Source organism: Cheilinus undulatus, linkage group 12 (genome assembly GCF_018320785.1).
Source record: "Cheilinus undulatus linkage group 12, ASM1832078v1, whole genome shotgun sequence".
NCBI classification, from domain to species: Eukaryota; Metazoa; Chordata; class Actinopteri; order Labriformes; family Labridae; genus Cheilinus; species Cheilinus undulatus.
This window is the reverse complement of record NC_054876.1, coordinates 19602475-19630373: the sequence shown is the minus strand read 5'-3', so window position 1 is coordinate 19630373 and position 27899 is coordinate 19602475. Positions and strand designations below refer to the sequence as shown.

At 40.0% G+C, this 27899-nt stretch overlaps 1 protein-coding gene across 1 annotated transcript in view; it reads left to right on the top strand.

The window, feature by feature from the left end:
- Positions 1-27899, top strand: part of LOC121518975 (transmembrane protein 211) — a 197891-nt gene that overhangs the window by 43240 nt on the left and 126752 nt on the right. The window contains exon 2 of the mRNA XM_041801696.1: positions 23259-23397. Coding sequence (XP_041657630.1) covers positions 23259-23397 — 139 coding nt within the window. The remainder of the gene's footprint in view (positions 1-23258; positions 23398-27899) is intronic.

Genomic DNA, 27899 nt, shown 5'->3' with positions numbered 1-27899 from the left:
ATCTCTTAGAGCGATGGTTCCCAACTGGTGGGTTGAGACCTAAAAGTGGGTCGCTGAAATGTGCCTGGAAAAAATATTGCAAAAATTCTATGGTACGCTGTTAAGTTGTTTCATGTGTTCAGTCTTATTGTTCTGCCACTTTTTGCTGAGGTCCAAATAGCAACATTTTTCATTAAAGAGACAAAGCATGCCTTGATTCCAAAAAAGTTGGGACATTCTGTCATATGTGAATAAACAGAAAGCTGTAATCTAAAAGTCCTTTTCAGCTTATATGTAAGTAAACACAGCACAGAGGCAACATTTCAAATTCTCAAACTGATTTCTTTATTGGAATTATGAAAACATACATTACTAATCTGATGCCTGCAACATGTTCCGAAAAAGTTGGGACAGGAGCGTATTTGCCACCATGTGGCATCACTTTTTCTTCTACCAATACTCTGTTGTTTTCTTGGAACAGGAGACCAGCTGTTGAATTACTGAAGTTGGAATTATTTCCCATTCTTGCTTGACTTATATCTAAAGTTGATCAGTGGTGCAGGGTTTCTGTCATTTAATTTTGTGCTTCATTATGCACCATACATTTTCAATAGGACCAAGTCTGGACTACAGGCAAGCCAGTTTAGTACCTGCACTATTTTATTGTGAAGCCATGCTGTTGTAAGTCATGCAGAATGTTACTTGGAATTGTCTTGCTGAAATAAGCAGGGATGTCCTTGAAAGAGAAGCCATCTGGATGGAACACGTTACTCCAAAATTTATGTGCCTCTCAGTATTAATGGTACCTTTACAGATGTGCAAGTTACCCAGGCACTAACACACCCCCACATCATCATTGTTGCTTTGTATTTTGTGTAAACCAAGCGGAAACCCCTGGTCCTGAAAAATGAAGCCAATGTGGAAGTGCAAAATATTGCAATACAGTGAGTGTCCACTTGAGGCTGGCTGCAGGAACACTGGAAGTCCTGTCTGAACATCTGTTAAACAGATGTTTTTTTCACTAGAAATAAACTGGTACAGCCTGGTTCAAAACACCAAATGTGTCTCATTATCTCATGTCCTCATGTGCTCTCACTGTACGGGGGTGAATTTTTTTGTACCACGATCGTTTCGATTATATTGAGGAAAAACCTCACTGCCAACTGATTGGTGGGTCTCATTTGAACGAGAATGCTAGCTAGCTAGCTGAAAGGCAGTCGAGCTTAGTGGGCGGGCCCTTAGGTTGATCCAAAGTCTTGAGTCTGCCTTTTGTAAGCAGACTCTTTCAGCATCTTTGCAGATTGTTAATGTGTGGTTACTTGTCTCCTTGGTTAAGTTGATATGCTGTACTTGAGTATGACCCTCCTAAAAAAGACTTTATTTGCATTTTCTAGTAAAAAAAAAGTCATACCCTGCTGTACCTACAACATGCTAATTGCTGAGCTTCTCATATTCATGTGTGACGAAATGCTGGGGGAAAGCTCTCACAGGAAGGCAGCAGCCATTAACTGAAGCTACAGCCAGTACTTGTGGTGGGAGGGTTCATTATAGTTTTAAAGGAGCATTTGACCAGGGCTGTGTTTATAAAAAAATAATGACTCTTATTGACTTGTAACTTTTGCGTCAGCTAATTGGACAAACAAATCTAACCATTTAACTGGATAACTGTGTGCATCTCTAGTCTGAACTCACATTACAGATACAACAACTTATTGTGTTCACTGGAAACGGTTTTCTTAAGTGTTCCTCAGTCCACATTGTAATATCTATCTCAGAATGATGTGTTTTAAGCAGTGCCAAACTAGGGGTTGTTGGTTCATGGGGCTTCAATGTTGATTTTCAGTCTCGCTCTATAGATGCAGAAATTTCTTCAGATTCTGTAAATATTTTAATGATATTCTGAACTGCATGTTGAGGAATGTTGTCAATAAACGGTGGCACTTGTTGCCCACACAGTCCATCACAATGTTAAGAACCTGATGCCATCATTGATTTCAAACACCTAAGCCTTCAGTGGTGCCTCTTTTATACCCAATCTTTGTACTATCACCTCCATCCATCCATTTTCTACACTGCTTATTTCATTCCAGAAGCCATAGCAGAGAGCTGGAACCTATCCAAGCTGGCAAGAGAGGGCTGACATACAGAGACAAACAACCATGCACTCTCACACTTACACCTTCAGCCAATTTAAAATCACTAATTAAACTAACAAGCATGTCTTTGGTGGTGGGAGGAAGCGGAGAGATGCATGCACATGCAAACTCCACAAAGAAGTGCCCTGACTAGAGAGTGAACCAAGAATCTTCTTGCTGTGAGGCAAAGGTGCTAACCCCTGCACCACCGTGTAAACCCACTATCACCTGTTTTGAATAAATGCATATATTGATTAAAGGATGAAAAGGATCTGCAAGCCACTGTTTTGTATCTGTATTTATATTTTACACTTTATCTCAACTTTTTTGGAATCAGGGTTTGTGCATTTAACTGGAACATGATCATTTATACAGGATACAGTGCTCTGGATGCTCAGACATGTAGTACACAGTCTGTGTGTAGTTTCCAGTGACAGGTCAGAGTGCAGTTTCATCACATTGATTAACAGTAATTTGTGTTTATTCCTCATGTCAGAGTCCAGAAGTGAAGTCTCTCTGCTCTCCAGGTGTCACAGCAGGTGGTCTGCACTCTGCAGCAACCTGGCAGAGACACAAACTGGAACCAGGCCAGCAATGGGACATTTGGGCATGGCTGGATTCAAATGCAGAAAAAACTGCTACTAGCCTGCTACTATATATGGCAATTTTATTACATTAACACCCCATAAATCTAAAAGACAATCACTTCCTCTGCACTAGATTTAATGTACCAAACCCTGGGTTAGTCTGTAGTAGAGTGGAGTTTGTAGAGGTAGAGTTAGAGAACAATTTAACAAAATAATATTTAGGTTTGTGTTTATTTTTCCACGGAACATCATCCCAAGCCTTGAACATGAAGAAACAGTTTGGTTTGTAAGATTTCAGACATAAACAATGGAGATTTTTTAACTTTTCATCCAACATGATGGTTTCAGAGCTCTGCTGCTGTATTTTCTTGATTTGTACTGGGCCTACTTGGTCATATTTTTACCATCCAGGTTGGGTAATTTTGTTACAGGATTACTGCCATTAAAAGTATTTTATTATGTCTTTCATTTTATACTAAGGAAAGTAATGACTTAGAGCAGCCTTTCCCAGACTCCAGTGTTTTGCAGCCAAATTTGAAAGCCCACCAAAACCTTTGTATAACAGTAACATGAGACCCAAGTATTTACCTCATTTTCATTTCATTAACAGAGGATTTCAAGACACATGCATACCACATGAAAGTGTTGGCATTGTCATTAAGTGGCCTACAACTAAGGAGCCACAGGTGTTTTTTTTTGTTGTTGTTTAAAACAGGCACCTGCAAAGACCGATATATTGGTATTCATCTCTTAAAATGTGTTTAATAAACCCTTTTCCTTGTAATGTAAATGCAGCTTGGTTGAATGTTTAATGGAGTCTCACCAGTTAAATCTTCTGACTGTGTTTTGTTACTTCTTGGACTTAAAAAAGCATTTTAACATGTAAAAAATATTTAATAATCATTTAAAAATAGATTTTAATGTTTAGAATCATGTTTATGTTTTTTATTTGAGAAAAGAGGCTCACAGTGGCCCACCTGCAGTGCCTGGCCTGGCCCACACTTTGGGAAGCATTGCATTAGAGTATTTGTTCACTACCAAAAATGTAAACTCTAACTTCTCATTTTCATGACAGTTGTAAAAGATGACTGTATAACTGCCAAAGAATACTTAACCTATTTAAAAAAACACCACGCTTGGATGGGTTACCGTTTTATTGATTTACAAATCAATCATGGCCAATATGATTTGGCTTTTTGACAAAAAAAAAATGATTTCTACAAAGTAATATTAAGTAAATAAAATATGTAATGTGTATTAAGTGAGTTAAATATTCACCCCTTTAAGTCAGTATATAGTAGATGCACCTTTGGCGGTTTTTCTTTTTTCTTTTCTTATAAACAACAACAACAAAAATAACTGCTCAAGCTCTGTCAGTTTGTGCAGGGATTGGGCTTCAAGAGTTTAAATAAAAAACAAATTTTAATGACCTTGACTGATGTATAAAATCACTAAAAAGGGTAAAACATCCTAGACAAGAATACTTTTTTCCACTGTATATTGACTCTACCATCATTCCAAAGGCTAATTTACAGAGCTTACTCTTTAACTCTGCAGCCTAATAATAGTATGACAGACATGATGGCCTTAACAGGTCAGTAATATGCTCAAAATCTGACAATGAAATGAGCTGTTTAAATGGAAACTACTAGGGGTGTGAATCTCTCCTTCTCAAGACAATTCGATTCGAATCTCTATTCACAGACTACGATTCACTGATGATTAATTAAAATAAGGAGCGATTCGGTCCGATCCGATCCAATTTGATCCAGTACAATCTGATTATTGAATCAAATAATTTTTTGCTTTAACAAAAATTAGCAACAAAGGAGAAACAAGATAATTTCATAATAATCTAAGTTTATTTGATCTTATTTATAAAACAGACAAAATGCCAGGCCTGTGCTAACATTCTGAAATTATGTTTAAGAAAGTTTTCATCACACCCAGGTGCCCAGGTGTCTTACTTTGACATTAAATTGGGAGATAAATACTAAAATGAGTTTTTACTGGTACATGTTCATCCTTCTGCACTTGTAACTTCCTTAGCATTATTAATCCCAATAACAGTACAAACTAAATATCAAATTTTCCCAAAAAGCACAAATTAAGTGTGTCTGCTAGTACAGGAGAACAAGGGGTTAAAATAATATTGAAAACAGTCAAATTAAAACAGCCAACTATACATTTTTTTTTCTTTTCATAATTCCTCTTAATGTGAGTATTCAGTCTATATGTCGCAAAAACATCGTTACTTCCTTTCTCTGTGTATCTGACCGTTCTTGATTGTTTTTATTCTTTAATTAATTCACAGGAGAACAGCTGATCTCCAGCTCAGTCAAGTCCTCTCTGTTTAATGTCACATCAGTGAGCTCAGATGTATTAATTATGTCACCAAATCAATCACTCCCAACAACACGCTACGATTGTAAACCCTGTGAATAGAGGGGCTGTTGTTACGGTGATAACTGGAGAGTTCTCCGAGTTTTAACTGAGAAAAGTGTTTATGTTCGGGTCTGTTTGTGCTGCGTTTAGTGTTAGCATCTTAGCTAAACTTTAGCTCCGCCATCTCAACAGGTGAGATTTATGAGCTTTTCTCCAAAGCGTACAGATGGGCAGACATTTTGAAAGTTACCCTTCTTTCATATAAAGTCCACATGACTTTCTCCTGAGGTGCAGAACTGAAAGACGTTTAGGTGACGACCTGTGAAAAACATCCAACTACCTAGCGAGCACCTACGGCGAACGCGAGACTATAGACGCTGAGTCAAAGACCGGTTCGTGCCACATTTTTACTGACCCAGGGCTCCGCGGACCAATGCGCTGACGTCAAGATCAGTTAACCAACCCATATCAGATTATCGCTACATCACTAAAAACTATATGAAAAGGGAACCTATATTTCTCAGTTAGGGTGTCTGTTCTCTTATAGTCCAGAGATTCAACATAAAGGGCAATTTCCTCCTCTCTGCTATCTCACTAGGGCTATGATTACAGTCCAGCAGACAAAAGTTGGCTAGAAAATCTTTGACAGGCTGAGGTGGCGTCCCTGCAGCGTTTGGTGACTCTTAACCAACATCCCGCTCTGTGATCCAAATCAAAAACACTTGAATGTCACACTCTACCTTCTCACAAAGAGCTGCGTCTGGGCTTCTCTGATTTGTTTTCTGCATATGTGGCATTTTTCTAGTCCATTCAGCTGTCACTCTTTGTGTGTGTGCGTGAAAGTGACACACTGACTGTAGTAGAGATCCCCACAGTGTTTTGATTGAACATGACACCGTGGACTGAACACCACATTAAAGCATTGCTGTGCAGCGGGGAGCGTCCTGTGTGGCTCCCTGAGAGAAAACACAGGGACCATGAGAGGCTGTCTACTGTTTCTGTGTATCTAGGCTCTGATTGGTCAAAGATTACAGATATCAACACTGACTGTAGCAGGACTCAGACACCAACAACTAAAAATGTCACAATTTATACAGAAGGGAAGCTTTTCAGTGAAGAAATGTTATTTAAAGGTGTACGGTTTGTTAGATATTCCACTGAACAAGCATCGGGATGAAAAGAATATGAGGTGCTTGGGTAGGTCAGCTTATATTAAAATATAATATTTCTCATGTAAATGCAGAAAGTTAAATGTCTAGGCTTTCAGACATTAAGAAAAAGTGCTGAAATGCACAAAAAGGCCCTTTAGAGCACAGGCTCTAAATTATTAAAGCGTTACATTTTTAAATTATTCATTCTAATGTCATTGCTTTGATAAAAATTCTTCACATCTCCCTCTACATAATGATTTAGAAGTTTGGCCTTATCCTCACCATCATATAGTTTAAGAACAACACAACTGGGGTTTTCCCATCACACTTTAAAGACACAAAATATACTACACAATGCTAACCATCCAGGTGAGGAAATAAGCTGCAGGTGACATGAAAATGCAACATATAGCACAATCATTTCCCTAAATAAAAAGATGGAAACAAAAGACATACAATGTGACTTATTTGAAGAATCATCCCCACACTTTTTATATTTAAAAATGTACTAAAGCTCCCTTAAAGTCTGTCCACGTCTCAGTCGCAAAAATAGCCAGACAAATTGATGAAATAACGAGGACTTGGAGCAGAAATCAATGGTGGGATTTTCCAAAACATGAGACCACAAAGATATTAGAAAAATGTGTTATTGCTGGTGTTAGCTGGCCCGTGTGAAGACGTGAAGAGAGCCAAAGTATGTGTGAGAACTTGCAAACGGCTGTGAGGATACACAGTACGGACACCAAAATGTCTTTTTATGTTTGGGGGAAATATTATTTCTGTGAGAGTCGATTTTCTTTTTCTCCTGAAGGACAAATTACAGAGGCTGCCCTCAAGCACAAAATGATACAAGACTGTGTCAATGAACCATCTCTCAAAGAATGAGCCGAGCTGGCTGACAGCTTAGCACACTTTTGCTCTGTATTACTGATCATTTTAGTGGCCAATAGGGCCGCACACAGAACCCCTGGAAACCCCAGAGAACGGGCCCTCCCCTGTTCGGATTTATTGATGATATCAATGCATGTGTGTTGGGTCAGTAGCACTGGTGCTAAGGTTCTGGCTAACAGTTTCCTCATTTTGGATCTGAAAGTGTTCAAGCTACTGCTGGACTCTGATGTTGGAATTACTTATTCACGCTTCTTTCTAACCCCTTTTCTTTGTGCTTTCCACCAATTTTCGCTCTTTCTTTTTCTTACTTTTAGCCCAGTTTTGCCACTTTGCATCCAATTTTGCCTCTGATTTTCCACCATTATATTTGTCTGTTTTTCACCCTTTTCTGCTTCTTTTCTGCCGCCTTTCACCATCTTTGTCACTATTTTTTGCCACTTTACACCCATTTTTGCCATTTCCACCCTTTCTTTACCACCTTTTTGCAAAATTTGACCCAAATTTCACCTATGTCCTACCTATTTTTGTCACTGTTTTGCTACGTTAAACCAATATAAGCTGTTTTGCCCTTTTTAACCAATTTTTTGGCCCTTTTTACCACTGTTTTTGCCCTTTGTTTAAGCTATTCATCACATTTCACCTATTGTTGCAACTTGACCCCATTACTGTCACACTTTTTCAACTTTTATTGCTACTTTAAACCTATTTTTGCTGCCTTTTTTCCCCAATTTTTGCCCTTGTCTTACCACTTTACAACCCATTTTTGCCTCTGTTTTGCACCTTTAACACATTTTCTAACCGTTTTCTTCTTTTAAGCCACTTTTCTCCCATTTTTGCCATCTTTTCCTGTTTTAAAAAATGTTTGCTGTTTCCACAAATTTTCAACTTTTTTTTTTTTTTTTTTGCCAAATATGACCCATATTTGCTGCTTCTATTAAACTGGAAACTTTTTGCCATTTATTGCTATTTTTGTCACTGTTTTGCCCCTTTTGACCATTATAAACTATTTTTTTTCAAGCATTTTTGCTGTTTTGTGTCCTTTGTTTAAACTTTTGCCACTGTTGCCACTGGAGTCCATTAATGCAACTCTGATCCACCTTTTTTTACTACTTTAAACCTATTTTGCTGCTGTTTTGTCCATTTTTTTGCCTGTTTCAACCTGCTTTTGCTGTTTTTGCCTTTTTGGTTGCCTCATTATACAAATATGTCATTATTTTCCATCAGAACTGTCTCTGTCATTTTTACTCTATTTCCAGGCATTCTGACCTTTGTGCACACCATGACTTAGCTATGAAGTCTGACATTTACCGACTTTCCTCATCATTTAGTTCAGTGTGCCCGTTTACACTTTTAACATCAGCAAAAAAAGGTAACTCTGTTTTGAGTAAAGAGGTTTTCATCTTAAAAAGTCTATACTGTATTACAGTATAGATATTAAAATTCATGTTGTATTGCTTTGATAAGAGTGGTTATTATTTAGGTTAAATATAAAATATGGTTATCTCAGCTTAACTTTACAATGGACCATGATTTTCCTGACTTCCACGGGCCCCCAATTTGGCTGGGCCCCAGAAAGCTCTCCCCTTGTCCCCCCTTATGGGCAGCCTTGGTGGTCAAGATAAACACACTGCTACATGTTGTTAATCTTTTATACCGCAAATGCTTGATTGTTCTCTGCCATCTGATTAAATATGCAGGACTCAGCAGTAAGGGGACAATGAAGAATGCTTTTACTAAACTTTAGTAGGTCTCTGAACAGTTAAATGAAGATGGCTGGTGAATTTTATGTGTACAGTCTTTTAATAAAGAGCAAATTTCTTATTTTGAAAAAAAACAAAACAAACAAGAGGAATCAGGGACATACTTCCTGATTTTTTTTGCCTATTATACATTTTAATGTGCTTTTTTCCCTAACATTTTTATACAAATTTAGATTTGAAGGGACAACAATTGTATTCATCATTAAAACAAAAAGATCCACTGAAAAAACATAAATGTTTTAATGTATTTATCTGAAAGTGTCCTCGTCATTCTGAAATCAGTATATAATATGATTAATGAATTTCACTCCTTAGTGCCATCTTTTTAAAAATATATATTTTTGGGCTTTTTATGCCTTTATTGTAGAGATGCGGACAGTGGATAGAGTTTGAAATAAGAGAGAGAGACTGAGGGTGAGACATGCAACAACGGAGCCCCAGGCTGGACTTGAACCCGGTCCTTCTATGTACATGAGGTGGAACCTAACCACTATCTGTGTCCCTCCTAAAAAGAGAAACAACTGTTTAGTTTTTAAGTAACTTAACAAAGGATCGATGAATCAAGTTAAAAATATATATAATTGCCTCCATTTTAAAACAAGAACTCGAAAAGCAAAATATGTTCTTCCAGACATATTTTGCTTCATAGTTTGATTTTGCCAGTTTGATGTCAAGAATGTGTGAAGATTCCTCATCTAACTTGATTCTGGGGTAAGGCAAGGGTGTATCTTTGCCCCTATGCTCTTCAGGACCTGTATGGACTGGATAATGGGGTGAGTACCAGGGGTAGTGACCTGTGGAGCTTCATTTGATGATGACGAATACACTGGTCTGTCTTTGCTGATGATGCTGTGATCCTTGTAAAGTCTAGATGTCCTTGTAAGGTCTGTTAACCTGGTAAGTGAGGAGGCTGAAATGTTGAGAATGCATGTCTCCTGGGCCAAAACAAAGATCCGGGCATTTTGGGATGCCATGGATGCTGATATTGAATCTGTGTATGTGAATGGTGAGAGTAAGGACGGTGTGGAGCAGTTCACCTTCCTTGGCAGTGTAATCCGTTCATCTGCTGACTGCAAGGAGATCAACCCCAGACGTGGCCTCCCACATGGGGCAGTGGGTTTGCTGTTGGTCCTTCTATTAGTTATACTATACTCTTTTGAGGCCTGGATGCTGACTGATGCCAGAGGCTTGTGCTACAACTTCTCTTTGGCACATTTTAGCATATTGTTGGCAAGACAGTGTCTAATGTAGATGTGCACAGAGACAGGAGAGTGGGGATTGGAATGATTCTGGATACAGGAGCGGCCATGTGTATCATGGAGAGGCCAGCTGGGAGGATGGGGCATGGGCCTGGTGCAGCCCTGCTGGAGGATGGCCATCAAGAAGCCATAGCTGTACCAAGGTTGACGCAGCAAAGTACCAAACTAGCATGCTCCCATGCCTCTGTGATCAGCGGGCCCCTTTCTTCTATTATCGTCTGTTGTAGTTAAACATTGTAACACTCAGCAGCAAGTTACTCTTTACCAGGAAACTGTCTTGAGGTTTTCATAATGATATGTTTGATTTTAAAGTATATTATAAATGTGATCGTCCCTCAGAGTGAAAGCATTCAACATACCCTCTAACGTATTGTTACAGACTTCTCCATGTTTTCCTGGTTGGGGGTGAAGATGGTAGGGAAGGACCCAAATACAGACACAAAGCTGGCAGACTGGTGCAGATCAATGATTCATGCTGAAATGTTGCTTCCAGGCAGTGACAGGCAGGTTGGCACACAGGTAGCAGGTGTCTGACTGGGAGGTAAACAGGTAGGCAGGTTCAGGATGAAATGAAACTCAAAATAATGCTACAAGGCAAACAGCAACAACAATGGACTGGCAACTAGACAAGTTTCAGTGAATAAGGAGGGAGGCTGATGAGGAGCAGAGCAAGGAAGGTCAGACAAAAGTGATCAGAAATCTGAATAGGTGTTTGAAAGGGTAGAGGGAATATCTAACAGCTAGGGATGTTGTAGGGGGCCAGAAGGACAGACTGTGACACAAATCCACAATAAATGCAACTGAGTGCAAAAATCTGGCTCAAAAATTGGAGTGATTAGTCTTGTTTAAAACTAGAGCTGGTTTACTTCATTTTGGTCTTTCTAGACTGAGGTTAGTGACAAACTATATGCCTTAAAAGGATACTTCAACATTTTGGCAAATTCGTCCATTGCCATCATTCCTATCGTCTTAGTAATAGGTTTGTTTCCTTTATTTGTCGGTGCAAGCTGTTTCTAAATCTGGGGGGACCAATATACCAGCTGCACAGCTAACGCTATGGAAGCAGATGGTATTTTTTGCTTTCCCTCATCAAACTCATCAAATGCACAATCCAACAACCCCAAAATGCTGTCGTGGACAAGTTGTGACCTGTAGATTTACCACTGTGCAAGTACAGAATGATATTATTTACTAATGATATTAATCAAACTAGAGATGTGCATGATTAGCCTGCTATACTATGAAATTCCCAGTCTTTTGATCACCAGAACTACAAGACTGTAAACCAAATTCTTGATATTTTTAGACATTTCAGGACTACAGTCCCAGTAAAATGTCCTGTCTAAACTGTAACACAGCCACCCACCACTAGTAGCTCCAGATAACAGCTGCTGCCATGCTGCCGTATTGCTCTTTAAACCAAAGGTAAACAACAGAGAACTGATAGTACTGATAGCATCTTATAGGAACAGCTTGCTTTAGCATTATTTTGAGGTAGAAAAGGATATTTTTTATCCTCTGTGACTGTGATCATGTTTTCAATGACTAGTGCCCAGTTTTGACTGTTTCCTGAGTTTGCTCTTGAATTTTGAATTAACTCTATAAGACCAAAATCATCATAAAAGACAAGAGACACAGGTTCCTAAAAGTTAAACAACTTTTGAAACATAAATTACTTTTTCCCTCTTGCAGCCCTTTATAGTGCCATTCTAATGATGCTATCCACTCCTTTGTAGCCCTTACAGAAGCTTTTATAGTGAGCCTGGACCTTAGGTGACTTTCAGGGGTCTTTAAAGATTAGATACACACCAGTGACTCTAATACCGAATGTCTTTTTCCATTTTTGATCCATTTTTGATAATTTCTGCTGCTAGTGGCTAATGCGGTCCACATCCCACAACGCTCTGTGACGGACTGTGACAACCAATGGCAGGCTGTTCCGCTGTTGCATCATATTTCGCCAAAGTACTCAAAACAGCTCATGCGGGAGATGGCCTAAAAAGTTCATAATGAGGAGACAGAACCTGTAATTTGGCCCTCTGTGCCACTAAAGACAGGAAGTGCTCTGATTAATGGCAAAAATAGAACCAAAACAAAGAAATGCAAGGACTTTTTGTAAATATGTAAATATATTGAAGATTTTTTTGTTACAGAATGATTTTTTTTCACTTCTTGGTCCTCCAAGAGATGGGAGAACATGTTTGTGGAAAAAAAAAAGTCTTAGTCATTGTCGTTTATTGTGAGTCACAAAAGTAAAGACTGTCACTGAGAAAGATGTCCATAGAGCTGCCAAATGGGAAGAAATAGACCTTGAATGAGTATTAAAATCATGAGCTATCATTGTAAAATATTTCATTTGAATCAGTTTGAACTTAATGTTGAGGTAGCTCACTTTAAGCATGAACTTGGACAACACTGCCAGCAACAAAAATATCTACTGTGTGTTTTCTTTGAGTAATTCTAGACCAAACGGACTTTGTTTTATATATTGATGCATTTTTGGCATGGCTCCAAATAGTCTCTCACATCTCCTCATCAAAAAACACATATGTCTTTATTGTACTTTATTCCCTTAAGAACTTTGAGCTGTGTTATAGTGTGTGATCAACAATGCCAATAATGCTAACTCGTCTCCACAAGTGTGTAAATCCAACCCAGTGGTTATTCCTCAGTCAGCAGGTGTTTTCTGTGGTTGATAATACACTGAACTATCATACAACCTTTCACTCTTCATGTCGGGACTGGCCAGCTGCTCCAGAGTGTACGGATATGCAGCTTACAAGCAATCTGCTTAAGGCACAATGTGAGAAAATGATAGTGAAGCAGGAAGACTGTTGCACCATCCAGAGTGAAGGACTCCTCCTCTGAGTGTCCATTGCTTGTACGCTAACACTGAGTCGACTGTGTGCTGTTTAGGGAGCAGCGAGCAGTCCCTTGTCCTCCTAAGTGCTCCTGAATGTCACATCCTATCTGCAGCCCGCCCCAGAGGCACAAATGGACACTCCATCCACTTGTCAGGTGATTAATCTGCGCTCCTCTCTCTCCCTCATCTCCTCTACATCTCCCATTCACTCCTCAGACACACAGCTTTGTCAGCCATTCACAGACCGTCACACTCACCATACACACTTTTATCGCCGTCCTGGTCTCCTCCCAGTGAGGATCAATGAGGAGACGGATGTATTATTCATTTAGAGGTGGGGGGTGTTCTTTTTGTGTTAGCGCTCTGACAGGATTATTAGGATTTCTGTGAGAGATGATAAAGTAACAGGACAGGCAGAGAGAGGTAAAGTACAGGGGAAGGGAAGCAGTTTACATTGAATGGACTGATCCTCTGTATGAGGTGAGAGAGAAGTAGCCCCTCTGCTGGCTCTGGTAGACTGTGTAACGCTGCTAACAGGCTTCTAGAGGCAGAACATGTCCGGGCTGAGGCTTCACTGTGACCGCTGGGCTCTCTCTCCACTGAATGCTGATCAGTGATGGAAAGCTGAGGCTCTCAGAGGATGAGTCAGCAAGCTGAGAGCATACCTGTACACAGTAACAGGGCTGTCCCTTGATAGTCAGATATGCAAGCTATCTGGATGGAAAGTCTTAGGATGGTTTACCATGAGAGACCGAATCTGAACTATACTTGAGCCCAAAGTCTGATTCAATCGATCTCTATGGGCAAGCATACTGTACATGGGCACTTTGCCTGAGTCTGCATGAAGAGGTGGTCTTAGGGATGAGTCATGTGTACTCAAACACAGTTAACAGAAGACCACCAACCATCAACCAGCTATCTACACAGCGTGGGCTTTTCTAATCTTCTGAGTTGTGCCACAGATGTAGAAGTAGGAGAAGTAAGAAAAAACAAAACAAAACCCTCCATGGACTCGATTGTTCGTATGTCTGCCTTGGTTGCTTCTTTCTCTTTCTTCTTGGCAGATGTGCAAACCAATTCTGCTCACACTGCTAAATACTGTATTACACTGTGTACATATAAAGGATGCACAAATGCAGCAGTTTTAACTCCAGTATCATCTGATATCAGCCCTGTTTGCAGCCATTGGCCATCGGCCAAATTATCCAATGGACTTGCCAGGTTCCATGCCTGTCATTGGGTAAATCCAGCTTAAACATTCCAGTCTGAAAAGATTGTGCCAGATCTGAGAATGACCAATCAGCATCATTTTAGGAGAACGAAGGTTTAGTTGTACTGGAAGCCGGCAGCAATGGCTGCTGCTGATGTAACATTTACCTCAGATGTAGCTATAGTTTAGTGGCAGTTCTATCAGAACTTGTCCACGTTTTTTATTTAAAAAGAGCAAACCACTTGTGCAACCCAAGAACAGGCCTGCTTTTCCATTTCTCTTGTGATTTAATAGAAATAAAAATGCTCAAATTTACCAAATGAACAGACTAAAAGACTGTCTCTTAAACTGATCTGGACATCTAAAATAAAGTGGTAATTCCTATCTTGACAAAAATTGGCTGTAAGCAAGATCAGAGTTTACATACCAACTGTGCCAGACTATTCTGAAACAAACCAAACTGCTTGGTAGAAACAAACTAAATCCATGTTAAAAGGGAGCAATTGAGCTCTATCCCATTATGTCTGCTCATCTGTGGGTCACCGGTGCTCTCCCTTCACCGTCTGTCCTACATAAAGTGGTGGAGTTATTTCTGTCAAGGGCCACGCAGCACTCTCTCTGCCTCCTCTCCTCAGCACTTCTGAACTCCTCTTTAGGAGAACCCCCACCATTTTCCTGAGACATTTAGCCCCTGTGTCCAAGCTTGGAAAGTCAGAGTGCGTTTAATGAGACATGCCTTGCCATATCCATCTTGTAACTCCCAATTGAGGAGACAATGAAATTTCATTGGCCCATACAGTGTAATCCCCGACTTCCTTAATGTAATTGGTGGTCAAAGAGTCCCCTTCAGACCGTCCCTTTATTACACAAAGCAGCTGGATGGAGGTTTTCTGTATTACTGTGGTTATTGGCCTCCATTGGGGTCAGGATGTGGACCGTTTATTATGGGAAACCAATAAAGTTTCTTTATGATGGAGCTGTGTAGTCTTACATGAGTATCAGCCCCTTTAGCTCATGCATTGTAACACTTGTTTGGATATATTAAAGGCAGCTCTGGGGTTGTTTCTAATATTGTGGGATTAAATGGAGCTCTTGGGTAGAGCCTGACAGGTATTGTCAATATTAATTATAGTCGTGATGTCTTAGTTGTGTCTCAGCACACCTTACGTCTCAATATCCTGACATGATTGCGCTCCAAATCAAGTTTCAGACTGCAGCAAAGTCAAAGAATGGGAGTCAGAAACTCGTCTGTTGTCTGCCGGATTAAAACTTTTATTTCCCTCCTCAATTTTCCACTCCTTCAAATCCATCGCTTTGCAGCTGTTCCAGCGGCTCGACCAGTTATTAACACATAATTGCAGTCTATTTAGTAAGCATCACTGAGAGGACCGGTGCTGTTAGCAGCTCATTTTCTACTAAATTAACTTGTGCTCAGAGCGACGCCACAACATCGGAAGAAAAAAGAAAATGTTTTTGTATTGTCTGTAAGTAAAAGTGATGACGATTATGAGTTTGTTTCTCCAGAAGACAGAACACAGTGTGGGGAGTTGATTAATTGGAGCAGCATTAATTGAAATGTTGGTGGGTTTTCAGTAAAAATAGCAGTGTGGCACTCTGATAGCCTTTGTTAGTCTCTGGGGCTGTGTTTAAATGGCACACAAAATGTCACGTGTATAAATCTATTAGTGCTCCGAGATAATTAAGTGACTCAAAAATGGACAGAATACACAAAAGGCAGCTTATATGCAGAAAAACTAAGAGTAAAAACAATTACAGTTTCTCTGTTATCAGACTAAATTCAGCTGACTCCACATTAAAGTCTTTTATTGTTTAGCAAAAGCATACCTTATACACAGGAGCATGTCTCCCCTCCCCTCCCCGCCATCCTCCACTCCTATATGAGATATGATGTACCTTTAATGTGTCACAGTGAATTGGGAACAGCAGGGTGGGAGGTATAGGCTGCACACTGAGAGCCCACGAGGCACGCCGAGATCAAGCAGCACAGAGAGAGGAGACATTCCTCTGCATACATGAATATAATTTCAAGCAGAGAGGAAGAACAAAGAGGACTGAAGTTAATGACTTCTCTGTATCTTCAAGTGTGCTGCTGCGTCTCCTCTGTCCCTTTGTAGAGCTTCAAAACTAGAACAACAAGCAGCTACCAGAGATAAGCGCTCTTATTGGCAACATGATTGTTTTTATACATGTTCTGTCCTTGGTCAGTGTATGTTGCTCTACAATCTTTATACTAACAATAGAGGAATCGATATTGACTGGAATACTTTCATCAGCTCAAGGCAGCCTGTAGACATGTTTTTGAAGGGGTCCAGGCCTCCTGGTGGGTCAGCTTGAGGGTAACAGGAACTTGGAGGGATGAGTGGAGAAACTAGACTAAAGGTAAACATCCATCAATACCATTATTTGTCCCAATAACATTTCAATGTTGGTTGAGGAGTGATTGATCACTGCACATCTAAACCTGCAAGAACCTCCTCTATGCCCATCTATAATTGAAAATAGAAAATGACACCACCATCAAAGAATGTTTATCAGAGCAAAACATGCATGCTGAATGTAAAATGACTACTACTAGTGATTAATTTTAAGGGATTAAATATTTAGAATTTTTCCTACTAAAATCTGACCTGACACCAGACTGTTTCATATATTCACTGATATATATGTTTCACATTCATCTGAGAAACCTTCCATTGAAAACATTAGGGTAGGACTGAACTTTTCAGAAAATTCTCAGAAGGTGATTGGACAAACGTTTTGTCTGTCACATAATTGCAGGGCAGTTACAGCGACTAGACAAAATGACATAGTAGGCATGTGGTACTAACCTTAGTTTGGCAGGCAGGCAGTGTAATAGATTAAGAATATTGGAGCTTGTTGGTGGATAAAACTCAATTTGAAGCACGTCTGGACAAGCAAAAACATTTTCTCTGCCAAGAAAAGCTTTCAGTGTGGCTCTCTTTAAGATGGAGAAATGTTCTGATGAAACTGCTTCTATGCTATGGTGACATCCAAGCTGATCGCTTCAACAGTGGAAGCTATTGAACATATCGGCTGTACAGTACCACTAAACCCCACCAATAACTATTGCAAACTAATGCAGGATAAGTAGAAGAGTGAAAACATCTTTTCTGTCATAAAAGCATTCAGTGACGCATTTAATAAAGGAATGTGGTCCTGATCTATAGTTACATTCAAGCTAATCGCTACATCAACAGCAGCCATTGCTATCAGCTTGCAGTACAACTAAAACCTGGCTGTAGCTACAGCCCCATTCTCCTCCAATGATGCTGACTGTTCTGGTCTGTTTTCAGACCTGGTACAATTGTTTCAGATTGGAGCTTTGAAATGTGGATCTGCCTGATGACAGACATGGAATCTGGCCAATCCTTTTGCTTTGCAAGGTCAAGTGAAATCTTGACACTAATTTAATAAATGACTAATCCTTTTGTAAAGTTAAATACTTTAACAAACTCTGTTTCCCACAGTTTTCAAAGCCAGAGAAATTCTTAATTTACTTGTAAAGGTCTGTGTCTTGCCGTGGCATTTGTAAGGAGGCAGGGAAATCTCACACGCTTTGCATTAACAGAAGACACACACATTGCTTCACATTGTCCGTCAGACTGCTTCTGTTGTGTAGGGATTTGTGTTTGTATTTTCTGTTAGTCCAAGGTATTTGTGTGGCGTTCCTAGCATCTGAGGATGCTGACAAAAGTCAGAGTCTTTCAGTCCTTGGTACTCCTGATCTTATATACTCTTGTGAGGTGCTGACTGTACTCCTTTGGGACAACTTTTCAGCACATTTTTGGGTATCATTGGCAAAACCGTGTGTCTAATGTTGATGTGCTCTGGAGAGCGAGGATGAGAAAGTCCAGCTGCTTGATACGGGAACAACAGATACGCTCTTATGGGCACCTTGGGGTGGTCTGGACCAGACATCAGAGGTGGCCGTATGCAGCGTGGAGGGTTCAGCTTGGAGGAGGTGGGACATAGACCTAGCACAGGCCTGTAGGATTTTCATCAGGATGCCGGAGCAACACAGGACCAAAGTTTAAGTGCCAAACTTGCATATGTTCCATAAAAGTGTTTTGAAAATACATTTATTTTGAGCTGTTTGTGTTTGTTTTGTAGGTATTTGCAACCATCATTTCTTTTAATGCTAAGCTTTTCTGAATATACATTAGAGTTTACTCCCTTTGACAGGGCCACCATGACAGACTTGAATGTTAGTTAAAACACTGCCACATCAAACTGAAAACAGGCCATATTTTCCCTCTCTGATGACTGGAGGGGCAGTCCCCATTTTATGGTTGTAGTGAATGATCGTTTGTCCAAGTAATGTGGTGTGGTGTTTTAGGTGTCAAAGCATATTTTTAGCAACCCCTGTTGCATCGGAGACTCCAAAACCTACAGAGCCGTAAATATCAGACATGTTTGATACTTTTGATTCTAGGTCAGACTGCCTCCATCAGAATACCCACAACAACCGAGCAGGGTGGGAAGCTTCACTAACCAGATGTTATGTACTTTCACTTTCACAAACATCAGCACAACTGTACCTTTATCTCAGCCAGATTTCACCAATTTTCTTTTCCTCATTTTTACATTTCACTGCAAATCCAACGCACACCAGAACAGCCGGGAAAAATCAAGGATTTTAATCCTCCTTTATTTTTCTTTCTTCTGAAGTCACATTTGGTGGTGATAAACCTAATTTGAGAAATCAGTTTCATTTACCTGCTTGCTGTCACCATACCGTGTAGCACTGACTGAGGCTAATAACTCCTTTGGAATGATGTTAGTCTGCACACAAAGCAGTGATGCTGCTGAAGATGGTGACTCACACTAGGTAAGTTGTGCATGAGTGTCTGTGGCTGCCCCAGCCTTTACCTAAAAAGTTTGGGTTGTCAGTCTCTGTGATCACATTTGAATGTCTCAGGCTCTGGGGGTGTTTCTGTTGTTCCCAGTGTTGGATTTCCCAGAGGGTTTTTTGGTATCTTTGTGATTCATGGAAGAAAAAAGAACCCCTAATAGAAACTCAGAAAATTATTAGTTAAAAGTTAAATAATAGTTTGCATCCTTACAAGTGAGCAAAATAGCTGTAAAAATCTATTAAGATTTGAAAACATCAGATGTGTGACTATCCTTAGGCTAAACAAACATTTTGATCCGTATCAAATTTGGTACTACAGAGCCTCTGGGGACCATGAATCATTAATTTTAGTACTCATATTCAGTACTGATTTATACTTTTAATTTGTTAATGCACCTGTCTGCTGTGTTCTGCCTGAGGTTGACTCATCCATTAGTTAATATCCCAGTATCCTTCAAAAAATAGGAAGTATGATTTTCTGCCAGAGGTCTGAGAAATGATTCTTTTACTGAATTATGATGACATCTGAAACATAAATTAGCTCAAATTAAAGTTCATGTTCCTTGAAATTATTAGCAATTAAACGACTTCCCCAAAGGGGTTGTTCTTATTCTGCACATGCCTTTGTTTGATTGCCATGGTCAAGGTGCCCTTGTGCAAGGCATTTATCTGCCAACAGTTCCCAGGTAGCTGATCTGTACCACAGCTGTGGCTCTGTGTTAGTGCTGCTTATGAGAGGAACATGTGTGTCACAAACCTGGAGAAATAAAGGTCAAAAGAATGATCATAATCATTGCCACCAACATCATAGCACTTAAGTATGTCCCTGCTCTCCACTCTGCCTTACCACCAAACACCCAGAACCAGGTAATTAAATTTTCTGTCAGGCATGGAAATCACTCCTGCTTTCACCCATCCTCCATTCATGTCAGTCACACCAGGGACATGCATAATGACACATGTTTTAGGGCTGTAATTCCCTGGTTCATGTTAAACATTTCCCTCCTGCCTGTATGCTGAACACTAATGTGATGCTGTTGTCTGGCTTTGGCAGCTTTTGTTGCAGTTATCTGAGACGAGTACGTGTTAAATGTGTCCCATGTCATGCGTCATATATAAACACACAGGACACAAGCACTGAGTCAAATTCGCCGCCAGGTTCTTTCAGTTTGAAAATAATGGTTTTAGGTAGTGTCCTCTTTTAGGATCCCGCAGTGGTCTGGTCTGGTGGTGGTGACTGATGGAAAACTCCTCAGTACTAGCCAGGACCCTTTTACACCAGGCAGAACAATCTCAAATATATGATCATTTAAGTCCCTCTGAAGTAAAATTCAAACTTTGTGTCTTGACACCCTAAGTATGTTGGAGTGTGACTGTATTTTGGATTGAGACCCTTGCAAAGTTGTTTACCTCTTTCTTGGATGGGTTTTGTTTGAGCAGGGAAAAATCTGTGCCCATAACATCACAAGCCTTGTTGGGGAATTAGCCCACCCTTCTAATGCTACAATGATATAAAATCACTGAGCAGTTAATCTCAAAACAGTCTGTTGTGAGCTGATGTCACTGTCTTCATTAAAATCTAACAGCTTGCTGTATGCTGTGGTTTTGTTCATTGTGAGGTAAACTTCCCAAATCTATCAGTCCGGTGGCCTATGGGTCATAAATTGGATCATAATGGAGAGATTTGTGCCAGAAAACAGTAAATTTAATCCCACGTCTGTCTGGTCTGGCACAGAGCCAAGCCAGGCAGCTGCGCTCTGATCAGAAGCATTCTTTTAGATTTGAGTGGATTGTAGTTCTCTTGAGTGGGTGTGGCTTCAGCTCATTCAACTGACAGACCAACACCATCCTAGAGCAGATTTTACTGCCATATTTTTCATGATTTTGAAGCCTAATTTTATAAACTTAGAGATGTTTTTCATGACTGAAATTTGGCGTAGTTGTTAATAACATAGTGGCCTGTCATAGAACAAACCTAAAATACAGATTTTTTTTTTTATCACTTTACGGGGACTTTATGCACTCGAGTACTCTTACCCAACCCTATTTTTCAGTCCTTAAACTTACCATTTGAGTCTTTCCTGATCATAGTATTCCAGCAGGTTTTGAGGATAATTTTTCATGTCAAGTTCATGCTCTAAATCAATAAAAACACAAGCTGAAATTAAATGGATTAACAGACATGTGTACAGTATATCTGGTCCTGTTATCAAGCAGGTCAGGTTCACTTGTTCCATTAAGTTGGCTGATGTATTGTCTCTGTGGTGAGGCCAAAACTTGATGATGTGGGCGTTCAAACCGGCTACTCAGTGTTTATATGGGGGCAACAGCAAGGGACTTAGAAGGCCGCCCTGGGGTACTCCAGTGGTGAGGATGGTGGAAGAGCTGTGTCTATCTATTTTTAAGGTGTTTTTCAGATCAAACATTTCTACAAAGACATGAAAGTTGTGGGAAAGGCCCATCCATCTTCCCAGATTCCCTCCCTCGGGGCTCATACATGGTTTGGCTTTGAACTTCGATGCCATTCATCTGGGTTTTCACACATTTTTTCTGACTCACACTGAGCAGAATGAATCCAGTCAAAACACTAACAGGATGCCGCAGACATGGTCTTGATGGAGTTAAACATGCTGGCTGCTTCTATGTACAGCATACAAGCTAGCATGGACATTTTTATGCAGGTTTCTCTCTTTGTAAAAAGTTGCAAATGACTCTGTACTGTGTCTGTGTGTTGTTGTTGCTCCTGCCCCTGTTTGGCCCCAGTGTGTTTGTGATTAAGCACAGATGTAATGAATAGGGACAGCGCTCTGTTGTTTGGCCGTGGAGTGTTGTTTTCCAGCTGAGAGAGCCATTAACCTGCGAGGAGGATTAAATGTGAGGTTACACAATCTGAGCCCACCAAAACACAGACTTTTGGCTTTGAGGAGTGTTTTCAAATATAGCAGTGAGTCATACATCTTTGAGAGGAATGCAAACATAAACATTGGTTTTTAGGTACTTGACAGAACAAGTAGCTTTCCAAAGAAGAAGAGTTCTCTCAGAGTGTTGAATATGTGCACCTGTGTGAGAGTATACTGGGATGGTGTTGGATCACTGACTGTATATAAGACAGACAATCAGAGAAAGAAACTGAAGAGCAAAGGAGGAGCAAGAAGCGGATTAATGCTGTCAATGTTAAAGCTGTCACATGCTCCTCTGCTCCTATAGGGAACAATACAGCAGTGCCAAACAGACATCTCTTAATCCTACCATTAAATATTGTGTTAAACTGATCAAAACTGTATTTTAACTAACATTAAAAGTGACAACTGATAATGACTCAGCTATAATGACTTATGCTTTGCTCTTTACTCCTCAAATAGCTGGTGATTGACCTAAACTAATTATTAGCACTAAGACTATCTGTACTTTTGTTGACTTTGGTCCAGCAGTTTTTCTGTAGTTGGCAGGTGTAAATGTGTTGTTTTGAAGAGAAAATTAAAGTGCAGCAATTTAGTGCAGCTGCTACAGTCCTAAACCTCTAGGCCTCCATACTGGTCACATGATTGAAAGCTATGAACAGCCAGCCAGCTGAGGATCATGGGAGAAGGGGTAGATATTTCCTTAGTGTTGTTCCATTCCCTAACATTGCAATCACATTTTTTTTCAACTTGTTTCTTCTTGTAACTCGTCCTAAGTGTACTTTGGATGGTCATGCCATTATAGCTAATTATAAAATCTGCTGGGAAGAAAGATGGGATATTTATTCTGGTACCGCACAGTTAAGCTCTGTGTAGGAGCTGCTATGTCGTCTGTACTTCTGGTTGCCAGCCTGGGGTCTGGGACCCTTTTGAGGGAAGATACCTAAAAACTTCTGGGGGAGGTGGCTGCTCTGAGGTGGTCAAAATTTAATTTACACATGCATCAATATAATTCTCTTACTGTATGGGTCTTTTGTTAAGAAGTAAGCCTATTCTGTTATGATTTTAATGTAAAAACAACTAGTTCACATTTTCCTTGTGGGTCCTTGGGCTCTTTAAGATACAAGAAATAAAAGGTGGGACACTAGTCTTCTGTATTGTTATACAGCCTATGAATCAGATAATATTTTTTTTTCTGGTGATTAAATAAATCTAAGAGGATTTTTCTCTGTTTTTGTCCTTAGACAAGTGCAGTGCTGTGTTCAGGAGGCTGTGCTCTGTTGGCTGTCAGCTCCCTGCTGGCTATCATCACCATCTTCCTGCCCAGCGGAGGATGTGAGAGGAGGATCTGCACCCTGGCCGGATACATGCAGATGGCAGCAGGTTGGTCCAGAACTGAATACAAACACAGAAAAAGCAGTTTGCTCACACAGGACACAATCAGCATTACAGGAAATCTGCATTTTACATACATAATTTACATTAAGTTCATAATTCCTTCTCTCTTTGCCTTTAACCTTGAGCCTTCACTTATCAGTTTTTCACCATTAGAGCTTCTCCGTCACTAGCACTGATGCAGCTTTTATTATTACGACAGAAAAATGACTGACTTTGTGGCCCATGAGTCACAATAACACAAAAAACGCACAAAGAAAACAACTCGAGGACAGCTGCTGCTGCTAGGTAACCAAAGTCTACGTAACAGTTGTAGGGGTGAGGAAGCGAGGACAGATTTAGAGCGTGCTGTAAAAAGTCAATTATGCCTCCTTAACACAGGTCATTGGTTCAGGGCTACATGTGACTTACTAGGCCGTCTCTTTCACTCAAACAGAGAAGCAGTATAGTAAACAAAGTGTGCTCGTGTCAGCGGTTGGTCTTTAAAAACCCATAACACAGCACGGCTCATGTCACCCACGCTCAGTACAGACCTTCACTACGCTACCTGTGCAACAGAGCATTTTAAAGGCAGGCAGTGTAAACGTTTTTTTTTTTCTTTTTTTTGCTTTAATATGAGAGTATACATTTCTTTGTGTGCTGCAGTAAGAGGAAAAAAATCATTTGGATGAACAGAGCCTTCACATGTACCACTGTGATAATCTCAAAGTGGACTGTCTGTGCTCAAACCGCACATTTAGATGGGAAAGGATTTAACACAACATCATGAGGACTGCAAACTATTTTTAGAATAAAATTAATTAAACTCCCAACAAATCAAAGTATAATTGGGAGAGACAGAACACCTGCAGACTGCTGCAGCTCTTGCTCTATCTCAGTATAACTTTGTTTGGTCCTATAAATGGAACAGAAAACACTTTATTGTCTAATTTTGTCACATGCAAAAGGCAGAAATTTGACTTGTATGTGGAAATGTATGCCATTTTAAACACATTGTAGACTGGCCATGGGCATATATTTTTGTTAGAAAGGCCTGAAAAATGTATTTTGCATAAAATGTGACCTTTAAAAAGATTTTAACAAATTGTTACACTGAGGGTGTTTGTTGCCAAAATGGACACCGTACATAAATAGCAATAAAAATTCTGTACATCCAAATTTTCCCAGTAGCACTACAACTAAGTTCACCTTTCATTTTCTGCTGTGTAGCTTGTAAACTGGACAGAATTGTCATAAAAACTGTGAGCAGTGTTGCGTGTGTTTTAAGAACTACAGTGGGGAGTAGGGCTGAATGGTATATTCCATATCTATCACGATAGAGATGTGCAATAGTCACGTCACAAGGACATGCGATTGTCAGGTGACCTGGTGCGCAACATGCTGCTGCTGGTGTGCTTTTGGATTTTAATCAAAATCCTGCATTTTTGAGTTTCTTTGACGTACACGCCTTAGAGTCTGCCTGAAATCCCAATCAGAAGCAAGAACATTGAGCTCTGTGCAGCTGAATGAGTCTCCTCCTCAAGTCAGGCTACAGGTGATGCTGCTGTGTCACTACATCGGCATGACGCTACGTGAGGCCGATCCTAGATGTGTTGATTCTTGCTATAAATTGCTGCTTGTCACAATGTTCATTATCAGCTATCGTACACACCATACATATGCCAGTTGTTTATTTAAGAGCTTCAATGTGAGTGCAGTGTGGCAGTCACAGCAGCTCAACCCTATGCACATTTGTTTAACCAGCAGTTGCACTCTTGGACCTTTTCATGCCAGGGAGCTGTTAACTTTAATGTAGTCAGAAAGGGTTGATGACATCAAAGGAACACAGTGGCAAGTTTATGAAGAAACAAGTTGCTTCGTCCACCTGCTCTGTCTCTTCTTATCTTCATCACCTGTCTGCAATAACAAAAACTACAATATATAGATTGCAGAGAGAAAAACTTTCACAATGTTTTTATTGTCCAGCCCTACTATGGAGGCTTGCAGTGCCTTTAAATTTAGGAATAACTGCAGTATTACCCTCACAACCAGTCATACTGGAAACTCCCCTCCAGCCTGCTCTGTGTCTCTCTGCATGCCAGTAGCACTCAGGTTACAGTGTTAATCGGCTATAATTCATGTAATGTCTTAGCCAATCAGATTGTGTTATGGGCAGGACATTAGATGAGAGAGTGTGAATAAGGGAGAACAGAGCCAGAGGGTAAGATGCTGTTGGGCAGTGAGGGTCAACCCACACTAGAGACTGCAGAAAGAGTGTTAGTCTAAGAAAAATGATCTGGCCACATCCCAAACCTGGAAGGATGAAGACGTAAACTGTACTCTGCTGAAACAGGCCTTCAGGATTCAGCTAGGGCAATGTTGTATAAAGATGTTGTTTTGAAGCAAAAAAACAACAAAAATCAAAATCCATTAAAATGTAATCAATCCAGTCTTCTTCATAATTGAGTGTCTCCTCTTGGTCACCAAGGACACAACTGAAACATTACCAGCTATCAGTGTTTTTAAGACTCCTAGCCTGAATTGTATTTGATAATCTATCAGCGTATTAAAACTGGTCTAACATCTCTGAAACAGAATCTACCTGCTGAATGTTTGACACTCAAGTATGTCGAGTGATGTCTTGTTTCTCTGCTTCTACTTTTTAAGCCTGTCCAAAGCTCCTCTTCCTCCTCTGATTGTGATGAAGTCCCTCTGAAGGCTCTTCGTCTCTCCTCTTTGCTCTCCAGGGCGACTGATCCTCAAACCTTTAATCGTTATTTTTCCCTTTTATTTATTTAGCGGCAGCAGCAATTAAATAGCCTCGTAAATCCTTGAGAATATTGAGCAGCTTATTTAAATCCCTGCGCGTGGCATTTAACTAAGCATAATTAGAGTCTGAATTCACTGGTTAAATCTGTAGTGACAAACCTGAAGCTTTTCACAGGGCAGAGTTAATGTTGTGTTTCAAGTGCAGCTTGTTGTTCACACTCAGACTCTAGTTCTGTTCTCTGACTCCAGAGTCACATTAACGCCGCGTCAGAAGCAAAGTGCTGAGACTCCTCTGATTGTGTAACCTTGTTCAGTGTGATACTCTGTGTCTTTCATAGCAGCATTTTTTGCTAAATGACAATGTGACTTGGAGCCAGGTCTTTGTTCAGTTTCCAGGTCGGCTCTTGTCTCTCGTAGACGGAGGTTTCACAGAGAGCCCACAAAGCCCTGAGGAGGACAGATCAGAGTAGTGTTTGTTTTCCCAGCACTGTTAGGAAGTGTGTGCACTCACAGAGGGCCGATAAACCGAAACAACTAGATTAAGAACAATGCTTTTCTCTGTAGCATGAAATAACAAGCACTTTTTGTCATAAAGGTGTGTTTGCAGCAGACATACAGGAGTGAAAAATCAGAAGGGGATGCTGCTTGTTGCTGTTGTTTTTGAACATATATATATATAAAGCTTGTTTTGATCCTCATGTTTTCTCCATTATCTCTGACCAACAAAGGAGATGTCAGCATGTTTGTGTGAATGTAAACAATGCATGTGAAAGTCGTCACAAGGACAGAAATAATAATGAGGAAAACTCCAACAAATGGAGGTTATTTTGGAACTTATTTCAAAGACATGAGGTTCAGTTTAGATAGGCGTCTTTATGTTGTGCCATATATCATGGTGGGGCAAAGTAAGGATGTTTTACAGGTATTTATTTCCCTTTTCGACTAAACGGCCATTTCAATTGCATTAAACTGACTTGTCTAAAAAGGAGAAAATGCTTAGAGAACAGTCAAATTCATCAAAGGGTTATTGTGTCAGCAGGTATGATGTGAGCCAAATATACTGTGTAGGGTGTGGCTAGTATTAGCATCTAGCTCTGCCAGCCTTTGTTCCTCTTTGAAGATTAATAGTGTGCTAAATGTGATTAATTATCACTATCATATCCATGTCTGCCTGGGGAAAGCTCTAACAGGAAGGTACCAGCCCTTAACCGAAGCTAGAGTGGTAACTAGTGGCAGGAAGTTTCATTACAGTTTTCAAAGAGTATTTGACCAGGATTTCAGGCCTGTGTTTATAAAAATGACTGGTTAGTTTGACTAACTTTTTAATCTTGCTCTTGCTAATTTGATATCTGTATTTAACTGGATAGCTACACACAGCCTTAATGCAAGGAAAGTTAAATCTGGTTCAGATCAATATCAGATGTGTTTATCGGGTCGGCCAAATAAATGGTTATTTAGAATATAACTTTTTAAATCCAAAGTAGTGCCCCATTGGTAAAGTCCTCACTGCATGGTCAACTGGTCACCGGATAAGCTTCCATCTTTAGATCATTTGTTGCCATAAATAAAACAGAGATAAAGATCAGAAGTCTTATCTGGGAGTAATTTATGTATAGACACATTTAGAAGTAGTTACATGAACAGTGGCTCGCTTTAGCTTTGTTAGCTTTAGCCAAAGCTAGTAGCTACGCTAGCTATGTAATTTACATTTCTACATAAGCCAATGAAGCAATGAATGCTTT